The sequence below is a fragment of the Mobula birostris genome, chromosome 9 (genome assembly GCF_030028105.1).
Source record: "Mobula birostris isolate sMobBir1 chromosome 9, sMobBir1.hap1, whole genome shotgun sequence".
NCBI lineage: Eukaryota > Metazoa > Chordata > Chondrichthyes > Myliobatiformes > Myliobatidae > Mobula > Mobula birostris.
In genome coordinates this window covers 52339080-52358374 of record NC_092378.1, presented here as the reverse complement: position 1 = coordinate 52358374, position 19295 = coordinate 52339080, and the positions used below count along the sequence as shown (strand labels likewise).

Below are 19295 nucleotides of genomic sequence, written 5' to 3'. Positions count from 1 at the left end.
CACTGTAATACTAATACATCAGACTTCAGCTTCTCCTCAAATTTCAGGGTGAATTCAATCATATGATGATCACTTGCCCCCAAGGGGAAGCCACAAGGTAATGTTGCAACTGTATAATTGGTTGGACCATGCTTGGATTATTGTGCTAAATTCTGGTTGCCTCATTATAGGAAGGATATGGAAACTTTAGAGAGGGTTCAGAGGAGACATGCCAGGATGCTGTCTGGATTAGAAAGCACGTCTTACGAGGAAGGTTTAAGTGAACTAGGGCTTTTCTCTTTGGAGTGATCAAGGATGAGAGGTGACTGAGGCATAGATAGAGTCAATAAACAACATCTTTTATTCCCCCAGCGTGGTGAAGGCTAATACCATATGGCATAATTTTAAGGTGATTGGAAGAAAGCATCAGAGAGACGCCAGAGGTAGTTTGTCTTTTTTTATACACACAGTGCATGGAACGACTGTCAGTAGGTGGTGGCATAGGCAGATGAACTAGGGACATTTAAGGTCATCTCAGATAGGCACATGGATGAAAGAAAAATGGAGGGCGATGTGAGAGGGAAGATTGATCTTGGAAGAGATTAAAAGGACGACAACATCGCAAGTCAGAGTACTGTTCTATGCCGTACAAGAGTTCAATTAACTCCAGCTTCCATTTAACTTTATACCAACTCAATGGCTTTTAAGAATAATCTTTCCCCAAGCAATAGTCCTCACTGCCTCCCTTGCAGTGCTAACGTACTTACTCTAGTTGGTCAATATTCACACACATGAGGGGGACCTCTGTGCTACAGCGTTGGTGGAACTTGTACCCACAGGTCTGACAACGAAAACCCTGAAACAGCAGCTTACGACAAAAGTCGCAGAATGCCAGTGTGAAAAAGGTCTTTCGAACCTAGAAGGGAAAGAAAGAAAGTGAGAGTGTGAAAGGAGAAATTTAACGCTGGAGTCACAGCAGCAATAGATCGGTGGCATTACCACTGTTTTGAAAAGAGTAGACGGGTTAAATGCAGTTACAACTATCATTTTTTAGAGAAGTATGATCAGACATAATTTTTGCGTCACCACAGTGATTTCAGCAAAGATTAGCACAGGTCTGACTTCTACAGTAAAGAATGTTTTCATGGGTAGACTTGGCACTAAAGTTTAGAGAAGGGAAGTCTGCTTTTCTCTCCACAGATGCTGACTTTAATTTTGGATAACTCTCACCTAGATGTTTGCACTGTTCTCCCAGCCTTTTCCCCTAGATATGCAGAAGTATATCACAATATGGCTGATAGCACCCAGAAACAAAATTTGCACAAAATTACAACATTACCACAATGACTGACTTCAAGAAAATCAAGGTGCCAAGCATCCCATATGCAACATCCAATCTGCACCTACAAAGGTTCTCTGTAGAAGAGATTGACTTCTGCACAATCTCCCATTAGGCCATGGAGCGGGGGTTCCCAACCTGAGGTCCACAAACCTCTTGCTTAATTGTATTGGTACATGGCATAAAAAAAGGTCGAGAATCCTTGCCATAGAGGATTCATTAGACATCAGCAAGACCCAAGAATACTGTGCCATAGATATACAATACATACACCAAGTAAAATACTTAATTAAAAGCTTACCCAGAAAGTTTCTGTTGTAAGTAAACTACTGAGAATCCCAGATACTTACAAAGTTGTGTGTGGTTAGTGGTACGTGCTCCAGTACTTCCACCTGCAGCTCCTCTCCTGTTAACCAGGACATATCCGTGTCCCATCCAATTGGTTTTTTCTCCCTGAAAGCAACACAAAACTCAGTTGGCACTGATGAAAACTGGACAGAGGCTTCTGGCATTATGCATTAAACATAAACCAGGCTAGGCCAAATGGTGCTTTCCTTAAACCCAAAGTACTGCACGGAAAAGCAATTTCCTAACATCTAGCCAGATAAATATTATCAAGGCAAGCATTTCAATAACAGGAAAGATCAAATGCAATCAGCACTTAACTTTAAATTCAGCTGATTTCATTCCTTTGGCAACCGCAGCTTTGCTCTCCGCCAGTACTGCTGCTGTCCTTTAATCCAATACCTATACATTCTATGGACCTGGTAGTTATATCCACATAATCCAAAAACCCTGGCTCTCTATGGATACAAAATGACCCAGCACCACTGTGTCAAGGCAAGAAATCAATGTGAGAGCACAAACTGAGACTGCAGCGTTAGTGCCAATCTTCAACATCAGATTACCTCTCCAGGTTTACAGACATCATAGAACTAGGCCGTGCTGTCTTAGATTTGCTGCTTCCAATCAGGTTTTGTTCTGCCACCAATCTGCACGAGTGTTCTATGAATCCAGTGCTTCTGATGTGCAAGAGGATTTATGGTAGAAAATAAATAACAGGCAAAACAGTTTTAAAATTGAATAGAATTTAATAAATTGGTCTCATCACTTGGTGTATATGCCCAAGATATGGAATACTTAAAATTTATAACTAAACAATGCATCGGCAAGGGTCACCAAACAAGATCTGTATTTAGATACATCTGGGAAAACAAAATTGAGGACCTTATAGCACTAACTTCAACTGTATGGGAATGAATACATGCTGTGGTCTTTATACCCCTCTGAAAGAGAAAACCTGGAATAATGAGCTTGCTATTCACCATCCCGAGCCTCCCACCTACCCTGGCCCTTCACTAATTTTAAGATGTTAAGAGGCAGATAGAGTGGACAGCCTGCACCTTTTTCCAAGAAGGCAATGGCAAATACAAGAGGACATACTTTTTAAGGAGCTTGGAGAAAAGTATAATAGGGATAGCAGAGGTAGGTGTTTTTTTTATATACACAGTGGTAGGTGGATGGAACACACCGCCAGGAATGGTGGTAGAGGCAGATACATTAGGGAATTTTAAGAGACTCTTAGATAGGCACATGGATGAAAGAAAAATAGAGGGCTATATGGGAGGGGAGGGTTAGATTGATCTTGGAGTAGATTAAAAAAGTTGGCACAACATTGTGGGTTGAAGGCCTGCTGCTCTAATTTCGAATTTAAAAACTTGATGGACTGATAATATATTTGCACTGCAGGCAAGCGTAAACTGAAAGGACCAGAGTGATTAATGTTTTTACACAAATATCTGAGATTTGGTAACCCACCCAATACCCCTTTACTTTAGCAGCTTAAGAATTACATGTCTCCATGCTGTTAATACTAGTTGCTATACAACAAAAGTCAAGATTAGATAAAGCACTATTCATATGAATGGCAAAATATGTGAACTCTAATCATTCCACTCTTTGTCCCTTAAAAGGAATCAGAAGAAAACTATGAATAAGTGTACACATAAAGCATTTCAGTAGAAAAGCTTAACAGTCTGACAGGAATAAATAACAGAGGTAGGTATTTTCAATTTAAATGGTCCCAAGTTAGTGGTCACCTCTGAACAGGGAAATAATCCGAATACAATTTCCACACGATCAATGCCAGCAATCAGTTAAAAGGATAACAGCACAACTTCCAAAGTACTGAAGTACAAAAATATATTCCACTGCAAACAATGAGATGCAAAGAATGATCCAAATATGAATAAAAAAGGAAACATTTAAGGTGTGATACAAAGCTAGCTAGAAATGCAAAAATGGATAGGAAGAGTTAAGTTACTAGACTAGCACTCAAAGGTCTAGGCTGGAGACAAGCTCAAATTCCAACCTTGAAGCTGTAAGATGTTAATTCAAGTAATCAGATACATGTAGAATTAAAACAAAATGCTAGTGTTAGTAATGGTAATTGTATAAAACAACTGATTTATCAGAACAACCCTGAAATCACTAATTCAGGGAAAGAAAACTGTCAACATTACTCTGGCACTCTAAAGACCCCATCAGCTGAAGCTACAGATATGACACCTACATTACTAGGCTGAATGGAAGCATTTCAATAACTACTTCATCAGTCTGGTTTGGAAACCACAATGAACCTTAATTACCTGCTCATTTCCGGAGTAGCAAATAGACAGTAACATGCTGGTGTTGACTAGTTTCCATATCCCATGAATAAATGAAAAAACATGGCAAACTAAGGAATCAGTAATTATTTGGCTCATTTTCAGGATCTGGACATCGTTCATAAAGCCAGTACTTAGAACAAGGTGTAAATCATGTAGTTACAGCCATTTTAATAGGTGTTCACAAAAAAAGACATAACAGTCACCAACTCACTCTCTACTGCAAATAATAAAGTGAAGAAAGAGAATTAAAAGAAAGAACAAAGAAGTCATGGTCACCTTATACTAAAAACTAGCTCAAACTGGAAAGATGAAAAATTCAATTAATAAGGGACAACCTATGAGACAGTCAGGTTCAATAGTGTATCACAGGCAGAAGCAAAATACAAAACCAGTTATACTACAATAAGTGAAAATTCATTGTACAATCACAGGAAAACAGGTGACTGTATACACATAGGAGCAAGCATAAAGAAAGTTAAAGTTAAACCACAAAAAAAACAGGTTCTATGTTGTCATTTAAAGTTAAATTGGATAGATATATGGACAGGAAAGGTATGGAGGGTTATGGGCTGAGTGCAGGTCGGTGGGAATAGGATAGGGTAAGAGTTCGGCACGGACTAGAAGGGCCGAGATGGCCTGTTTCCATGCTGTAATTGTTATATGGTTATATGGTTAAAAACAAATTACTCTAGTTCAACACTATCCATTACTGCCATTGAGCTGGCCGATAAGCTGGCTTCTTGAACAATTTCTGGTGCTATTGGGAAGAGTTCTAGGACTGAGGACCAATGTTCCCACAAAGGTGTGTGTACACACACACACACACACACACACACACACACCATTTGCTCCCAGCACACAAAGGAATTTAAACTGAGCACAAAAGGTTGTCATCCTCTACTTCGTTGACGTGTTAAGTATACTTCACAATTTTACACAATCACATTTCCTTTATGCAAACACGAGGAAATCTGCAGATGCTGGAATTTCAAGCAACAAACATAAAAATTGCTGGTGAACGCAGCAGGCCAGGCAGCATCTCTAGGAAGAGGTACAGTCGACATTTCGGGCCGAGACCCTTCGTCAGAACTAACTGAAAGAAGAGCTAGTAAGAGATCTGAAAGTGGGAGGGGGAGGGGGGAGATCCGAAATGATAGGAGAAGACAGGAGGGGGAGGGATGGAACCAAGAGCTGGACAGTTGATTGGCAAAAGGGATATGAGAGGCTCATGGGACAGGAGGCCTAGGGAGAAAGAAAGGGGGAGGGGGGAAGCCCAGAGGATGGGCAAGGGGTATAATGAGAGGGACAGAAGGAGAAAAAGGAGAGTGAGAAAAAGAATGTGTTTATAAATAAATAAATAATGGATGGGGTATGAGGGGGGGGGGGCATGAGCGAAAGTTAGAGAAGTCAATGTTCATGCCATCAGGTTGGAGGCTACCCAGACAGAATATAAGGTGTTGTTCCTCCAACCTGAGTGTGGCTTCATCTTTACAGTAGAGGAGACCGTGGATAGACATGTCAGAATGGGAATGGGACATGGGATTAAAGTGTGTGGCCACTGATGGACAGAGCATTTCCTTTACCGGTTTCTGATGTGGACAGAGTTGATAACGCGAAGTTTGCAATGATTTGTCTGCAGATTTTAGAACTAGCTTATTTATACTGTTTTTATTGAATAAATTATTGATTCACGAAGTCGAATTCCAAAGAAGCAAAGGGTGTGAAGCACAAAAGAACTGCTAATTTATTTAAAGCGGAACGGCTTATTATCCTAGAATAGCTTCAGGTTTACTTCCACTTAAAAGTTCAGTGTGCACATAAGGTTCACAAGATTCATTTATTTATTATCAAAGTATACAACTCTGAAATTCTTCTTATCCAGGTAGCCATGAAACCAAGAAAGGAAAGAAAGGCAGCACGATTATCAAAACTTCTGCATTTGCCTCAATATTTCAATCTCCCTCATCACTTTAGTCAGTAAACAATGGAAGCTTTAATTGGTGAAACAGAGTCAAACATTGGCTCACTCGCTATCCCACAGCCTGCCCGCCATAAGGTTTGCTCATGCTTCCTCTGCCTCCTGGAATCCCCTCTGAGACTGTAGAGCACCGAGGCACCCAAACGATGTCCAAACAGCAAGTCAGATGCTCCAACAGTGCCAAAATCACATTCAAGACGATAAACAAACATAAATGACATAAAAGAAATGAAATACATGGTTTCATGATCTAGCCAGAAGTTGTCGACCAAAGGAGTGTTGTACGCAGGCTCCATCATGACTAGAAGTCTGGTGATAAATGTTACTGTCACTGGGCAAAAAACTGCACAGCACAACATTTTTGTGCACACTGGTCATTACAAATTAGAGGGAACATTGTTTAGGACCCGCAATTTATTTCCAAAATCAGTATGTCATGCGAATTGAAGGGAGTCCTGTAGGTAATATTGCCCGACCTGCTGAGTTCCTCCAGCATTTTGTGTGTGCTGATTCAGATTCCTAGCATCTGCAGTGCCTCTTGAAGTCCATCTAGGTGGTGCTGTTCCCATTTGCCTGCTGCCCCAAGCTCCCTTGGTCGCAGAGATCATGGGTTGAGAAGGAGCCATCAGACACACCAGAGCAAATAAATTAAGAGCATTCTTACACGATAGAATGTAGTCACTAGGCAAGGAATAAACATTTAAAGGAATCGATGGTAGTCACACAAGCTGTTTTGTTGTGGCACTCTTGGAACTTCCTGTTTGGAGCATTTATCCAGTAACATGGCGCACTCATGTTGGATCTTGTAGATAATGGAAAGGCCTTGGCATATCGGGAGGCAAATCACCTGTTGCAAGGTTCCACCCTGTGACCAACTCCTGTTGCTACAATATTTATGTGGCTGGATGAATGGAGTTTCAATGGTGACCCCATGATGTTGATAATGAGAGATTTGGTGATATTAAGCTCAAAGTTCAAAGTAAATTTATTATCAGAGTGCATCGTCACCATATGCTACCCTGGGATTCATTACCTTGCAGATATTTGCAGTAGAATAGAAATACAATAGAATAAATGAAAAACTACACACAAGCAACCAATGTGCAAAAGAAAAAAATGTGCAAATACAAAAAAAAACAAATAATAATAATAATGAAATAAGTAAGTAATAAATAATACCGAGAAGATGAGCTATAGAAACCTTGAAAGTGAATCCATAGGTTGTGGAATCAGTTCAGTGTTGAGGTGAGTGAAGGTATTCACCATGGTTCAGAAACCTGATGGCTGAACAGTGATAACTTTTCTTGAACGTGGTAGTGTGGGACCTACGGCTCTTGTACCTCCTTCCCGATGGCAGCAGCAAGAAGAAAGCAGAAAGCAGGCCTCTGCTCTAATGACACTGAGTGTCAAGGGTAGGTGATTAGAAGATCTCTGAATGAAAATGAGCATTTCCTGACACTTTTGTGGCAAGAATATTACCTGCCACTCATCAGCCAATCTCTGAATGTTGACCACTGCTGGTGACAACAAACCAAGTGGTCATATACATTGTGGTAGGGTATCCATCTCCAAATGGAAATAACCAAGTTATTCAGGAACCACAACAGCTCAATCCTATCATGGAAATACCTCCTGAAGCCTCTCCTCCACATAGCACAGTGCTTCAAGCTCACTGCACCACTCACCCATCCTGTGTTCTGTAGACTGCACAGCAGTCTGTCGTCAATCCCCTCATCATCAGAGCTTTCTTCAGGCTGTCTCGCACCGTCACCCCACATCGTGCTGGAACCTAGAAAAGACAACAGACACTTAATATGCAGCAGTTTCCAAGGCTGCGATTTCTTTGTCTGCTCATACTGCTGAGCCAGCCAAAGCTACACACAATGGCAACAAAAGTCCCAAGGCAGAATGGAGATGTTGCAATAATTTCTCCATCAACTATTTCAGGTGCCCGAGCTGCTATGGAGTTTCTAAATGTCTAAATGACTCCACCGACACCACACTGCCAGCCAAGGATATAAAAGTTGGACAAGTGGAATCTACATTTTCGAACAAACAAAATTTACAGACGCTGTTTACAAGTGTCTGTAGCAAACAGAAAAATAAAACTGCAGCAGTCTTATTAAATTGGTGCAATTTCTCAAGAAATAGTTATTGGACAATAATTCCATAATACAAACTGTGCACAAACTAAATCCCAGTGGTTTTCAGCATTGTGATCTCTGGGCATGACCAACAGGGAATCAACTCTATTCTGATGGAGAAGCACCACTACAGGCAGCCACAAAATTATCAATGACCCTTGATCGCTGACACACAAAAAACTACAGCTAGTAATCTCCCTTTGGATCAGGAAAAAAGCAGTAATTTAATCCAGCCCTTTTGCAGCACTTCCACTGAGGGAATCAACCTTGGTACAGAGGATGTTACCGGGACTCAAGGCATCGAGTATGGGAAAGAGGTTGAAAAGTTTGGGAACATAGGAGAATGAAGAGTGATCTTCCAGAAAAAATATAAAATCCATAAGGAGTACAGATACAGTCAACGCATGCATGTTCTCCAGGGTTGGGGAATCGAAAACTAGAGTTTTAGGGTGAGAGGGAAGAGATTTAACAGGAACCTGAGGGGCAACTTTTTCACACAGGTAGTGGTCGGTATACGGAATGAGTTGCCAGAGGAAGTGATTTAGCCAAGCACAAAGGGCACTTGAACAGTACATGGATATAAAAGGTTTTGAGGGGACAAGCCTTAATGGGGATCTTATCAGCTCGAGCCGTTGGGCTGAAGTGGCTGTTTCTGTGCTGTGTGCTGTATAGAATTATCCCCTAATGAGAACCACTCATTTGTATGATGCCATCCTTTCGCAATCTGGTCTAAATACACAACAATTGGTTGACTTCTAATAGCCCCCTGCAACGGTTTAGTAATCCACTTTAAAACAAGGGAGAAAACCTGATGTCATTCACTGCAAATGCTTTTAATCTTCACCTGCTAAATAGCAGAGAACTAGCACCTAATTAGGGGAAATATACCACAAATTAGTCAAGAGCCTGACATAATTATACTCAGACTCAGGCAGCTCAAGACTAGGCATCCACAAGATACCATGAAGCAGAAATATAGTCATCATCTCATGGCCTGCATGTCTGTATCTCTACCCTGGTTACATACTAACAAGGAATCCCACCAAAGGGGCAAACTTTACGATACACATGTGGAAAGAAGATACAGGAAGTCCTCACTTCAGAACCTGTGCACCAAAAATCACACCCATTGAGAGGCAAGTTAGTGCTACCCCATGTTACACTTGGAAAAAGCACTGAAAACAAAAAAGCCACAGCAGGTAATTTAAGTGGGTATTTTGATGTCCATCAACAAGAGTAGCTTGGCAACAGCACTACTGCCCAAAGTGACCAAGCCCTATAGGTTATCAATGCCAAATTGTGTCCAAAGTAGTGAGTAAACCAACATGAGGGATAATCTTGGTTGACATCACCCTTGCCTTTCTATTAGTCACAGATAGCACTCGTAGAAGTGACCACTGCGTAATTCTTCAAGACAGAAAATGTCATTTTCGCACAAAAGACACTCTCCATCACATTGTGTGGACCTACAACTATGCTAAATAGGCTAAACTCAGAATTGTCCTGGCAGCTCAAAATAAGACTTTCATGAGACAATAGCTCTTCAGAAGCATAAACCACCAGTCCTAACCTTGTAGCCCAGCACATCCTTTTCTCCACTATGATAATGAAGCTAGAGAATAAACTTAGTTCAATGAGGACTGCAGAAGTGTATATAGACATCCTGTTAAGGTTTATCAATGATGCAATTAGTGCAAGGTACAAAAGATCATAGCAGTGAAAAGCAGTGTTTAAATACTGGTGAATAAAGCAGAACTGTGAGAATAAAATGTGAAATAGTCCAGTCATGCAAGCATTCTTCAATTCTAGGCACCAAATGGTACAAAGCAACAACTTGCATTCAGTTTTAATGTAAGACATTATCACTAAATAACAGCATTGACATGTATTTATTTAGCATTTTTAATGCCTCAAAGTGCTTCACAGGAACATTCTAAAAGAATTCAACCACCAAGATGCACAAGGACTTCTGAGGCCAAATGATACAAAGCTGGCATTGAGGGAGAAAAGAGTTTCTCAGAGAAAAGTACTTTTGGAGAGAACCCGAGGAGATAGGAAAGTTATGAAGGAAATATGCAACGTCAAAGCTAGAGCAGAACCATTTTGAGCTAGAGGGAGGAAATGGAAGAATCAGCTGATAAATGAGCACACATTCTCCGTCAGCATTTATCTCAAGTCAGGCTGATGCGAGAATAATGCGCCATTTTTGACAGAAAACTATACTTGTGTATGTTTCAGTCAGATTGTTCTGTGAACAAAATATCTTCCAAGCCTGCTTCTCTTAAACACGGGAACAAGTTGATTTCCCTACTTGGGGACAGCAAGGGTGATTGGGACTAATGGTTTCATTGAATCATAGTTATAAAGCACTGAAATGGACCCTTTCAGCCCACAGTCATGCCGTGGGGACTATGAATGCTAATCCCATTTGCAAACATTTGACCTCCATCCCTCTACACCTTTCTTACCCAAGTATGTGTCCAAACAACTATTAAATATTGTAATTGTATCTACAGCCACTACCTCCTCTGGTAGCTCATTCCAAACATCCATGACCCTCTGTATGGAAAACCTGCTCCTCAGACCTTTAAATTTCTCCCCTCTCGCCTTATTCCTGTGACCTCTAGTTTCGCCACCGTAAGAAAAAGATTCTGACCATTTGCCCTCAATTTTAGAAACTTTGATGGGTCACCCTTCCACCTCCTATGTTCACAGAGAATAAACTAAGCTACTCCACTCTCTGCTTATAAGCCCTCAAATTCCAAACAACACTGTAGTGAATGTCTTCTGCATTGCTACCATATCCTTCCTAGAGGGTGGCAACCAGAACTGTACACAGCCAAGTGTAGTCTCACCAATATATTGTACTACTGGTACAATGGACCAGAGCAAAGGCAGAGACAAAGACTTGGTTGAAACGGCCAGAAGCCACAGTGATTCAGTACTAATCGTAAAACTCAAAGCTAGATTCCACAGATTTTCAAAGTGCATAAACTGGATCTTCTCACCCATAATATCCATACAACTGAACACAGGAGGTAGCATGATTGGAAGGTTTCATAAAATCGTACTCAAAATTTGTCACTGAGCTGCCTAAGAATAAAGAGGTAGGTTTGATGGTGGTCTTGAAGGTAGTGAGAGATTGAGAGATAGAGAGTAGATTTCATGAATTATAAAATGCTCAACGTTCACGTTCAAGTAGGTAAAGGTGTTTTGATTAATTAATCAGTAAAGCAATTGATCTTTTAGATCAGCTGGGGATCCAAGGAAAAATGTAGATTTTCTTATGAAAATCAATAGCCTTGATACAACAATTAGATTTTGGAGGCTGAGCACCACGTCTGCTGTCAACCTATTTCATCAGGCTGGATTCTGTCAAATTAAATCACCAGTGATAATAATATCCATAACTGGGATAGGATCCACAAGTGCACCTTCTCTCTGTCCTTCATCTTAGCAACCAGTTGTTTCCAATCCTACACTCTCCATGACTGTGTCCCAGTAGCAAGAGCCAGGAACAGTGTAAATGCTACAATGCTGTGTGACTTGGAGCAGCTGGCATGAGGAGGAAAAAGCTGCTGATTCAGCAGAAAATGTCAGAGAGAAGGTAACTTGTATAATACAAGTCTACTTGTTAAATTTGTTTAAGCCTTAATTTGCAACATACAGTACATTCAAAGTATGTGTAAATTATCCTACAGCAAAAATGAACAAAAATGGATCTCGGAGCAAACCATCAGGCCACAGTTTCCTCTCATTTTCCATTTGAATTTTAATAGCAACAGGAACTTGAAACGCAGTTTATGTGGAGTAGATTGTGTAGTCAATAGAACAGCATATTTTAATAGGGTTCCTGAGAAAGGTGGTGGCATGGAGACGTATTTAAGAGAGAACACGAAAAGGGAATGCATTTAATGGAGGAACATTAACAGGAGACCAGACAGGTGAAGGGGGTACAACAAGCATGTAATATTGGGGATACTTTGAATGAATTTGAGTTGCACAGGAACTGAGGCACACTGATGGGTGGACCATGATGCAAGGTTTGTTTAGGGAACACATACCAGAAACACAAACTTAAAATGCTATTAACAAGATGAATACAGGAAACAATCCCCCTCCCAAGCAAAAAAAAGAGCTCTCTGTGGTTAGGAGTTAAATGTGCACATAGGCTATGTTAAGGAAATACATTTGTATTATGTCCACAACGGTCCACAATACAAATTACCTTATTGTTTTCCGTCTTCATGAACTTAGAACCACTTGTTGGCCTGTAGTTGTTCCTCAGAATCTCATGTCACTCCCTTCACCGTATTTACTCACCACTGTCCTCTGCTTGTTGGGCAGGAAGACTCGAACAATGGGTTTCTGAGGTGATTTGGGGTTGGCCCTCGAACTGTCATTTGGGTTCTGTAACAGGCTTGCAGAGTTCCGAGTGACAGAAAGGTGAGTGCACGGCTCCATCAAGTCAGTGTTGGTGGGGTTAGTGTTTGTGAACTCCGTGCCATTGCCTATGGACTCCAACAACTGCTGTTCGCGCTGCTGCAGTGCATCCAGCTTGCTTGTATACTCTTCATAAGCCTGGAACAAAATCCAGAGTGTGAATTAATTAGCAACTGAAGAATAGTAATCATCAAGACAAAACAGCCTTTTTGGCCCATCAAGCACCCTTTAAACTAATACTATACTATCCCTAATCTATTCTCCACATCCTTATAGTGACCATTCACCCTCACTTTACAGGAGCCAATTAATCTACCAAGGTAGCATACCTTTGGGATGTGAAAAGAAACCTTAAATCACAGATGACACAAATATTGGTGAGGAGCAAAGCTTCAGGCTACAGAAATTTACTTTCCAACTTGTGAGTTGCACAGAGGAGTGACAGATGGAATTTAATCCTCAGAGGTGTAAACTGATGCATGTTATGAGGTTTCAGAAAATGGATAGTACATAGATAATGAATGGCTGGATCTCTAGGGAGTACTGAGGAACACTGGGACCTTGGTATTCAAGTCTAAAGCTCCTTTAAGGTGGTCATCATCATCATCATGTTGTGTCGTATGAATTAGGCACTCATGGCATTTCCGAGGATCTCACCTGGTCCCTGAACTCCTCCATCCTGATCAAAAAAGCGCAACAGCGCCTTTATTTCCTGCGGAGCATCAAGAAAGCTCACCTCTGTCCCAGGATACTGACGGACTTTTACTGCTGTACCGTAGAGAGCATACTCACCAACTGCATCTCAGTGTGGTATGGCAATTGTCCCGTATCGGACTGCAAAGCACTCCAGTGGGTGGTGAAAACTGCCCAGCAGATTATCGACACCCAATTGCCCACCATTGAGAACATCTACCATAAACACTGCCTGGACAGGGTGAAAAGCATTATCAAGGATGCATCCCACCCTAACCATGGACTTTTTACTCTCCTCCCGTCCGGTAGGTGCTACAGGAGCCTCCGCTCCCGCACCAGCAGGCACAGGAAGAGCTTCTTCCCTGAGGCTGTGACCTTGCTGAACTTCACATCACAGCGCTAAGCAGTATTGCACCCATATTGTACTGTCTCTGTACTTTTATATTTGTGTGCTGTAGCACTTTCTGGTTAGATGCTAACTGCATTTCATTGGCTTTGTATCTGTACTCGGCACAATGACAATAAAGTTGAATCTAATCTAAACTAATCTAATAACCATGATTGTTCTTAGCAAATTTTTCTACAGAAGTGGTTACCATTGCCTTCTTTACAAGATGGGTAACCCCAGCCATTATCAATATTCTTCAGAGATCGTCTGCCTGGCATCAGAGGTTGCATAACCAGGAGTTGTGGTAGGCAGCAGCTACTCATATGACCATCTATCACCTGCTCCCATTGCTTCATGTGACCCTGATTCAGGGGGGTGGGGGGTGCAGGTGCTACACTTACCCAAGGGTAACCTGCAGGCTAGCAGAGAAAAAGAATGTCTTACACCCCCTTTATTAGAGATGCATCTCTATCCTGCCACCTACAAAGATGACAGCACAGGTAAAAGAAGCATGCACGATACCAGCCTTCATTAGTTGGGCATAGAATAAGAAAGCAGGGACGTTATGGTACAGCTTTATAACAGAGTAAAACAAATGAAAGGTTAATATTCATTTCATAAGGACTAAAATGTAAGAGCAAGGATGTAATGCTGAGGCTTTATAAGGCATTGGTCAGACAGCACTTGGAATATAGTGAGCAGTTTTGGGCTCCTCCTTGAAGAAAGGATGAGCCAGTATTGGAAACAATCTGGAAGAAGCTCACCAGAATGATCCCAGGATGCAAGGGTTAAGGTCTGTGCAGTGTTTGATGCCTCTGGCCTATACTCACTGGAGTTTAGAAGAATGAGGGGGGATTTCATTGAAACGTATCAAATATTGAAATGCCCAGACAGAGCGGACATTGACAGGATGTTTTCAATAGTGGGCGAATCTAAACCAGAGGGCACAGCCTCAGAATACAAACACATTCCTTTAGAACAGAGATGAGGAGGAATATAAACCTGTGGAATACATTGCCACAGACGGCTGTGGAGGCCAAGTCATTGGACATATTTGAAGTGAAGGTTGATAGATTCTCGATTAGTATGGGTGCCAAAGGTTACAGGGAGAAGGTAGGAGAATGGGGCGGAGAGGGAAAATAAAGGAGGAGTGGACTCAATGGACCAAATGGCCAAATTCTGTTCCTATCTCTTATGGTCACATGCTCACATTGCTCAGGCTGTATCTGAAATATTACATCATTTCTGATTGTCATACTTAGAGATACAGAGATACTGTGTGGAATAGGCCTTTTTGGCCCTTTGAGCCATGTTGTCAACAACTACTGATTTAATCCTTAGCCTAATCATGCGTCATTTTACAACAACCAATTAATCTACTAACCAGTACATCAATGGAGTGTGGGAGGCAATCAGAGCACCCGGAAGGAACCCACACATTCCATGGGGAGGACACACAAACTCTTCACAGAGGATGCCAGGATTGAACTTTGAACTCTGACACACTGAGCTCTAGTAACTTCTCGCAAACCACTACACTACCATGGCGCCCTCTAGAAAGGACAGGATTGCACTTGGAGAATGCAAAGGAGCTGGAGTAGGATAATGCCTGTGATGAAGTGTCTTTGTTACAAAACCGAAAAGGTTGGGTTTGTTTTCCATAGTGCAGAGAAGGCCAACAGGGACTTATAGTGGCATACATACAACATAATGAGGGACATATTTTAGACCAATATTTTAAAAATTTCTAGACAAGTACTGTATCACTAAGAATTGAAGGGTATGGACCAAGGATAAGTGGAAAAGAATACAGATTGTTGGCTGAATGACCCATCTCTGAGTAGTATGGCTGTATGAAATCAGAGTATCAGGGAAAACCATAGCAGTCACAAGATGAATGTGCAAACTACACATAGACTGCACCCAAGGTCAGAATTGAACCAAGATCGATCTGTAAGGTAGCAGCTCTACTAACTATGCCATGGTGCTGGCCAACTTACATTATTAATAATTGTCACTTGCTGCAAGAGTCAGGTTATCATTGTACTCAGGTTAGATATGCATTAAGTTGTCTGTACACACTTTCTACTGTGAGCACTACTTCTTCACACAGTTTACCATTGTCTCATTCAGAGCATCCTTTTGGTACCTGTGCAAAATTAAATGCAATGTGTTTCACTGGAAAAGGACTGAATGAGTAAACCAAACTAGCTGCCAATCAAACTTGAAGATAGAAGTTTACCTGAATCATGATATCCCAATTTATACCATTTCTCAGTTCAGTGCAGAATCTACAGGGAAAGACATCAGCTTAGAGGAGATATAGGTTTGAATTCTAAGTTGGACATCTAATCATAACCAATTTAAAATTCAGCATATTTAAGATATGGGACGGCACAGTAGCAACCTGTTACTATGCTATTATTTAAGTACAATAAATAAAATCCCTCCTCCCTCACCACCATTTAGGGGCCCAAACAGTCCTTCCAGGTGAGGCATCACTTCATCTGCAAGTCTATTGAGGTCCTCTACTATATCCAGTTCTCCCAGTGCTGTCTCCTCTAAATCAAGGAGAACCAATGTAGGTTGGAGGACCGTTCCAACCACCAAGCAGTGGGATTTCCAAGTGGCCATGCATTTTGATTCTACTTCCCATTCGGACATGTCAGTTCATGGCCACTCTAAAGCTGAAGGAGCAAAACCTCATATTCCATCTGAGTAGCCACCAGTTTGACGACGTGAACACTGATTTTTCTAACTTCTGCTAATTTCTCTTCTCCTCTTTTTTTCCATTCTGCATTCTGATTCCCCACTTATCCTTCCGTTCTCCTCAACTGCCCATCACTTCCTTCTCGTGCTCCTCCACCTTCCTTTGCTCCCATGGTCCACACTTCTCCCATCAGATTCCCTCTTCACCCCTTTTCCACTTATCACCTCCCATCTTCTCATTTCATACCTGCTCCCACCTACCTCCCCCCTCACCTGGTTTCACCCATCACTCACCAGCTTGTACTTCTTCCCCCCCCTCACATTCTTATTTTAGCTTCACTCCCTTCCTTTTCAGTCCTGATGAATGGCCTGAAAAGACAATTCTTTATAGGTAATGCCTGACCTACTGAGATATTTCAGCATTTTGTACATTGCTCTGGATTTTCAGCACCCCCAGAGTCTCATGTCCAGTCATTTATAGATGTGATTTCAAGACTTCTAAAAAACATCCGATTTTTCATTTTTCACACCCCAATTCAATTCTGACCAAAGGCTCTTTTTGCTTTCTGCATATTAGTGGGCAGTTGACCACGGAGATCACTGTAACCAGTTTGTCTACTGACATTGAGGTGCGCTCTTGCCATCTTTACAATGATGAAATCCAAATTTCCTCACTTTACCACTTTCCCAACCTTATGTACTACTTCTCATCAGGCAAAGCTCTGAAAGAACCCGTGTGATGTTCCAGCAGTCGTCTACTAATTCATAAATTATACACAGAATTAGCTTCTGACTCTTGTCACGGACAGTTAATCCATGTGACAAGAGCTATGTCTTTACTGCTGTATGAAGGATTTCGGTTACATGGAGATACTTGAGAATCCAGCAGCGTTTTTTACTGTAAAAACGACAGAAAATGTCACTGGGGGTGTTAATAAAGACGTGGTCAAATTTTTAAAAGGACTTGAATAAATAAGGAAAATTGCTTCCTGCTGGCTGAAAACTTTATAACCAGAGAATACAAGTGTCAGGAAATTAGAAGAGAGGCCTAATCAAGATATGCCTCAAAGGGTGCTGAAAACAAATCCAACAATATCTGTAAAATGAGAATTCAATAAATACCTGAAGGGGGAAAAAGCTTCAAGATTCTGGAGAAAAGAGCAAGGATTTGGAACAAATTGAAAAGCTGTTCTGAAAGGTAGGAGCAGGCACAGTTTGATGGATCATGTGATCTTTTGATGCACTGCACAGTTCTACAATTGCTAGCTGATTTCCCAATTAACCTGTTCTGAGCTTTAGTGTAGTTTTAACAGGTTGAAAGTCAAAGTTGAGTTTAATGTTAAATGCACAAGCATATGTCCACAGGTGCAATGAAAAACTTATTTGTAGTAACATCACAGCTACATAACATCATATAATCATAAGAAAAACAAAGAAATTATACACAGATTTCAGAATAAAATGCAATTAGAACAAAAGAAAGTTCATTTTAATGCAAGGTTGTCAAATTGTTGATAATGTTGCTAAAAGTGATTAGAAATTTGCTGATTGGTCCAAGAAAAGAGTGGTTCAAGGGAAAAAGCTGTTTCTCAACCTGATCATGTGGGATTTCAGACTTTTGTACCTCTGGCCCGATGGTAGCCGCAAGAAGGTAGCATAGCCTGGATGGTGGCAACCTTTTATGTATGTTGCCTTTTTGAGGTAGCTCTTCCGTAGATGCTGACAGACTGTTGGGAGGGATCTGCCATTAATGTATTGGGCTGAGTCCTCAACTCTCTGCAGCTTCTTATGCTATTGCCCATTCAGATTGCTGTACCAGAACATGACGCAATGACTTAGGATGCTTACAATAGTACATCTGTAGAAGTTTGTTAGTGTTCAATGATATGCTGAACCTCCTTAGAACACTGAAGATTTATTACAATGTATATGAAAATATTATTGATATTTGTGTACGTAAACTGTTAACCAATTAAATTGCATTTGTCTGAAATAATTGGTTTTCATGTGTATTGCCCATTTTATATAATTAATATTAATTATTAGTAATATAGCTGGCTGGTAGCGTGGTGGCATCAGCGCTGGATTTCAGAGTGAAGGCTCCCGAGTTTGAATCCAGCCGGCTCCCTTGCACGCTTTCCATCCGTGCTGGGTTGAGCGTTGAGCTAGCGACTTCGCCTCGCAAAAATAAGAAAGCCTGCTAAAAAAACACCATCATGATGGCATCCCGATGACTCCACTCGGAGTTAAGAGCTTTCTTCCTCATTAATAATATGCAGTGTAGTGGTTAGAGGAATATCATTGCAGTGACAGCAACCTGGGTTCATTAACACTAGTGAAAGCTAATAATAGGAACTTAACAAGAAAGCTTTATTTCCCCTTACAAATATCTCCCATCTTCCTGGTGTAGATGAAGCAGGATAGCACAATGTTTAAAACAAAAAGCTTTACATTCAAAGGAATTCAGATAAAAGCAGCAATTTCATCTCTTAAGCATCTGTTTACCTATGGGAGCTTCCCTCTAAACTAATCAAAGAATGTCTAGTTTTTGGCACTGCAAGTCTATTCATATACATGAAACAAATTGAAAGAGCACAGTGCTTCACATTACAACTAGGACATAAACAACTTCTCTTTGCCATTTGTAGATAGAGTGAATCCACACACAAACCAAACTCATGATTTCAGTGTGTCACGAGAATCAGTCATTCAAGCCCTTGCATGAGGATGGCTTGTGGCTATTGATTAAACTTTAATGATTATTCACTTTTTCGGAATATAGGCAACGAATGGCCAGGAGAGCATTTATTGTTCATCTCCAATTGCCCTAAAGTCACGAAGAACCACGCTTCGATCCTTGTGAAATTTTTCAGGGAAGGGAACTCACAGCGATATCCGGCAACAAAAAAAATATCACAAAATTGACTATGTAGATCTAGCAACAATGAAAGAG

At 41.0% G+C, this 19295-nt stretch overlaps 1 protein-coding gene across 3 annotated transcripts in view; it reads right to left on the bottom strand.

Moving 5' to 3' along the window:
• braf (B-Raf proto-oncogene, serine/threonine kinase) overlaps nt 1-19295 on the bottom strand; it is a 124417-nt gene that overhangs the window by 74107 nt on the left and 31015 nt on the right. For 2 of the 3 annotated variants that reach the window (XM_072268046.1, XM_072268047.1), the window contains exons 3-6: nt 12433-12690; nt 7651-7754; nt 1669-1771; nt 747-895 (exon numbers count right to left, since the gene is read on the bottom strand). In XM_072268046.1, the coding sequence (XP_072124147.1) occupies nt 747-895; nt 1669-1771; nt 7651-7754; nt 12433-12690 (614 nt within the window). The other variant, XM_072268048.1, reaches the window with a different exon arrangement.